General features: G+C 40.5%; 1 protein-coding gene across 1 annotated transcript; it reads left to right on the top strand.

Annotated features, from left to right (window-relative positions):
• The first annotated feature begins 4,107 nt into the window (after positions 1-4,107).
• Positions 4,108-4,722, top strand: LOC132277499 (uncharacterized). Its single transcript, XM_059779354.1, has one exon. The coding sequence runs from the start codon at positions 4,108-4,110 to the stop codon at positions 4,720-4,722; it is 615 nt and encodes a 204-aa protein (XP_059635337.1).
• The last annotated feature ends 329 nt before the right edge of the window (positions 4,723-5,051 follow it).

Below are 5,051 nucleotides of genomic sequence, written 5' to 3' on the forward strand. Positions count from 1 at the left end.
GATGACGCTCTCTAAAGATCTGAAGCTCTTTATGTAATTCATCTTTGGAGAAACCAGGCAACTAGAGAAAGAATAATTTGGCAAACAAAAATTGCGAGTGCCGATAACAAAGACCAACAACTCTGACGATAGCAGTGACTGAGCAATGAGGGCCAGCGGCGATGGTAATGGTGACAGTGACCCGATTCACTCGAAGACAACCAGAGAACAGTGTCGAATCTTAGGGTTTTGAATGCTTTTGTTTGTGTGATGGGTATAATTGGTGGGAAATTTGGATTTGCAATTGAGAGTGGTGATGGGTGGTGGTTGGAAGAGTGGTGATGGGTGGTGGTAGTGAGTTTTGCGAATTGGTGGTAGGAGTGGAAATTGGTTGTGGCAATGGGTTTTGGGAATTGGTAGTGATGATGGATGGTTTGGGTGATTGATGGAAGCTGTGGAGATGGTGATTTGTAACTGGTTGGTGATGGTGGCTACAATTGTGGTGATCTTTTGGTGATGGTGGCTTCAATTGTGCAACTCTTACTACAGGAAAGAAAAAATAAATAATAAAAACCGAAAATAAAATTGTTCTTATATTTCTTGAAATGAAGTAGTTGCCAAACATGTTCTACCATGTTTCTGTTCCAAAATTCTCTCTACATATTTTCGTATCTAAACATGTTTTGTTCTCATCTCAGAACACCCCATAACAAAACACTTGTTCTGTTCTAGGCTAAAAGAAAATGCCCTGGAACACAATGTGTACCAAACGGGCCCTTAGGGCATGTTCAGTATCTGTAATGTTCTATGTGTTTTTGTTCCAGGCCCACTACAGTACCACTATTGAGGCCCAAAACATGTTTGGGGAGGCCTGTGTTGCTTTCAATAGCATCAAAACAACTTTCAAAATATGGGCCAAAAGTTGAAACAAGAAAATGGTGTTTTATGTTATTCCAAAAATGGACCGGCCCATTTTTCACTGTAGCGAAACAACATATTGCCCAAACTTGGAACAATTTCATAATAGGTGTAAATAGAAATTTGCAACAAAATTTAGGGTTATCTCGCGCAGCTCTCCAAAAGGCAATTCGGGTGACTCGAGTATACACAAGCTTGTATCAACCATTCTCACCCGACCATCACCCATCATCTCATCCCATCCATCAATGACGATGGAAGACACAACCCACCAGCGACAACAGAAAACACCACCACCGGACTTTCTATCTCTCTTTCTCTATTTGGACGAAGACAAGACGATGCCAATGAATTTCAGACCACCGGAATCGTTTAGGGCTTTGCTTAAGTTTGGCTTTTCTAGGTTTTTTGTTAGGTCTTCTCTCTCTCTAAAACTCACTCACTTTCATATCTCTCTCTATAATCACTAAAACCAAACCCAGATTAAACTTTTTTTTTAGAGAGGGAGACCCAATTTTGGTTTGCACCTATATATAGACCCACAAACAATTTTGGATCGCACCTATATACAGATCAACAAGCAATTTTGGTTTGCACCTATATACAGATCAACAAGCAATTTTGGGTCGCATCCATAAGCAATTTTGGTTAACAGCAGATACACAAATGCTTCGCACCAATATATAGATGTGTATATATATGTGTGTATGTGTGTGTGTGTGTGTGTGTGTGTGTAGATGTTTGATGGGTTTGTTGGTTTTCTTTTCTTGCTGTTGGTATGTTTTTTGGTAAGAATTGCAAAGAAGGATATTTGCATAGATGGGTGGTAAGCAATTTTTGCAAAATCAAAATCATAATTACTGAACTTAATTTCTAATTTTTTATAAAATATTATTGAACATGATTCTATTTGCAGAGAAAGTAAAAATTGTGAACAATCACTCTGCCAAACATGTTCTACCATGTTTCTGTTCCAAAATTCTCACTACAAATTTTCGTCGCCAAACATGTTTTTGTTTTCAACTCAGAACACCTCATTACAAAACTCTTATTCTATTTTAGGCTAAAACAAAACGTCCGAGAACACAACGCATACCAAACGGGCCCTTACTCACATAAATATACATCAAATAATAATGTATGAAGAGTAAGGGCCCTGAAAATTAGTTCATGTGCACAACAATACCGGTTGCGGGTCCCGCCCTGGACCTCTTCGCCCGAAAAACTTAAAAATGCCAAAATGATCAATAATGCATTTCTAAGAGTTTTAAACTCAAAGAAATGCTTCAACTAACTCTCGAGACTCACCCGACACACCCCACGATGTCCGGCACGCAAAATTAGACAAGGATTATTTAATAAAATAATCCATGAAAATAGAAATATTTCAAAAAAATGAAAAAAAAGAAAAATCAGCAATATTACAAAACCTTAATATTCAGAGACCCTAGCTTCTTCATGTTTTCTTATTGCTTTCATCTTTCAGGAAATTATATATATATATCCTATTTTTACTTGTGATTGTGTTGAAGCATAGACCTTGATTGATGGTAATCTACTTCTACCGAATTCTTCAACGAAAAGTTATATCTCTCCCGTTATAAATCAGAATTGAGCGTTTTTTGAGGCATTGGAAAGCTAACGAAAAGTTCTAGCCTTTTGTAAAATTTGAGAGTGTTCCAGCAAATTGATTAATATCAGAATTGGAAAGCTAACGAAAAGTTCTAGCTTATGGTAAAATTAATATCAAAATTAATTTAAAGTTGTTGTTCTACTTTTAAAGTTTAGAATCAAAGCGCATAAAGATTATTTTTAGTTGCAGATCTTCGAATCTTGAACAAGGTATGAATTCTTTATTTCATACTATAAGATTATGTATCTATTACAACTATTGAGGAACGATTTTTAAAAGCTTCGGCATTGACCCGTTTCCAACAAGTGGTATAACTAAGTGAGGATGCAGTAAGTGGCATGGGCCGGTTATAGCTCGCTGACATGGGATCGGGTCGAACGATTGAAGTATGGCCCATGCAAAAGCACCACGGAATGGGCCGAACTTGGAGGATCCACTGAGGAAGATCAAGCCCATTGGAAAATCAGGCCCAAAAGGAAGAAAACCCTTGAATATAGGCCCAATGTAATCAGTTAGTGAGAATATTTGTAATGGTCTATAAATAGACCATTACAGGTGGATGAGAAAGGGATTTGGATTCTATTGAAGTGTAAGAATTCTAGAGAGAGAAAGAAGAATGAATTTCTTGCATCTTCAATTGGCGCCGTCTGTGGGAACGACGAAGAAGATCGATTCGAGCTTGATTAGTACCATGTTAGTTCAATCAAGTTTGTGAGTACACAGTTTGATTTCTGGAAGTTGAATCCAGATCAGTGAGATTGTAGTTTGTTCAGAGAGAATTCTTGCTTATTGTGGATTCTGAGGCATTTGCTTCAGAATGACACAACTGTGATTTGCTCAATTGCAGTCAGATCTGGTGAGTTCAAAGCTAGAAAAGTTCAGATCTAGCAAACGGTGATCACGATTCGGTGAAGTTGAGCCCAGATCTAACGGAATTTGCATCGGTGACGCTCAGATCTATTTCGGAGTTCGTAATTCATGCCTTTGCTTCGATCCGGAATCATGATAGGGGGTGAGAACTCCAATACGGTAGAGAACGTCCAGCAGGTGAAACTTGATGAGTTGATGAGCATGATCGAAGCTCTCCGGAGAGAAAATGCGGATCTAAGGACTGAAATGCAGCATCAAGAAGCTCTAGTAATTCTGCGACCACTCCCGGTAGGAGAAGAAGGTGCACGTACCGATGCGGCACATCACGGCGAGGAGGTCGGAAACAATCTGATAGATTCTCACCGCGAGGAAATCCGGCGAGACGGTTTGCCGCCAAATCTTCTTCGTATTGATGATCGTGAAGAATCGACTAACGTGGATCCACGGCGTGAGCAGATCAGGTGAAACAAAGCAATGACTTTTGATCCACATCAAGAAACGCTCAGCGAGGTGAAGCAATAGAGTTGGATCGTCACAAGCTATGCCTCCATGGCACAGAGACTTTGTTGAGGACAGATCATTCGATCCGACCTATCGGCCTTCCATGACGACGTTTGACTATCACGGCTTAGAGAGGAGGTCTGAAGACCAGAGATAAAACCGCAGGGTTCCAGAGGGAAAATGAAGCACTCCGTTCAGCATCTCGAATGGTTGATTCACCGTTCACCGATGAGATTCTGAATGCTCCGAGTCAGAGGAAATTTTCCATGCCCGTTTTCATTCTGTTCGACGAAACGACTGATCCGATCGATCATGTGTATCACATCCAGTTGAAAATGGATCTGAACACTGAGAATGACTCTTTGATGTGCAAGTGCTTTCCTACGAGTCTAGCTGGACCAGCTCTAAATTGGTTTAAGAACTTGCCGAGGGGCTCAGTATATAGTTTCCGAAGCTTGTGTGATCGGTTCATAAGCCAATATTATGGAAACAAGCGTCCAGCGAAGGATATTTCGAGCCTATTCATAATGAAGCAGCGTGCTGATGAGCGTCTCCAGGCTTTCCTAACCAGGTTTAACCTTACCAAGAGCATAGTTATTGAATGTCACCCTTCAACGGTAGTTCAAGCATTTATACTGGCCATGACCCGTGGCACCCCATTCCATACAAGCTTGGTGGTGAACACGACAAAAACTATGGATGAACTCAATGAAAGAGCCAATGGATTTATGCGCTTGGAAGAAGAAGAAGCGGCAAACGCTCGGAAGACATCCATCATATCCATGGAAGAAAAGACCAAAGCAAAGATCAGGCAAAAGTAGGTTCAGCCGCAGCGCTCCTCTTGGAAATCTGAGAAGAGGACCAGAGAGGAAGAGTTGGTTACTCCATTCAAACTTACCTTAGCAAGACTATACCAAGAAAATAAAGATAAGTTCCGACCTCCTTTACCAATCAGACAACCCCTCGAACAGAGGGATCAGTCTAAGCATTATGCATTTCCTTCTGACTTTGGCCATCAGACTAACGAATGCAGAAACCTAAGGAGATAGGTAGAGATGCTGATAGCTAGAGGGGAGTTCACAAGTTATATTCAAGGCCCAATGATGGAACAGAATCGACCAATGGAGCACGTGAAGAGGAATCAGAAGTC

This window comes from Cornus florida, unplaced genomic scaffold, assembly GCF_030987335.1.
Source record: "Cornus florida cultivar Cherokee Brave unplaced genomic scaffold, ASM3098733v1 CherokeeBrave_3.0.0_Hap2_Chr10, whole genome shotgun sequence".
NCBI classification, from domain to species: Eukaryota; Viridiplantae; Streptophyta; class Magnoliopsida; order Cornales; family Cornaceae; genus Cornus; species Cornus florida.

Coding starts and splice junctions, on each gene's coding strand:
- LOC132277499 (XM_059779354.1), top strand. CDS start 4,108: ATGGTTGATTCACCGTTCACCGATGAGATTCTGAATGCTCCGAGTCAG.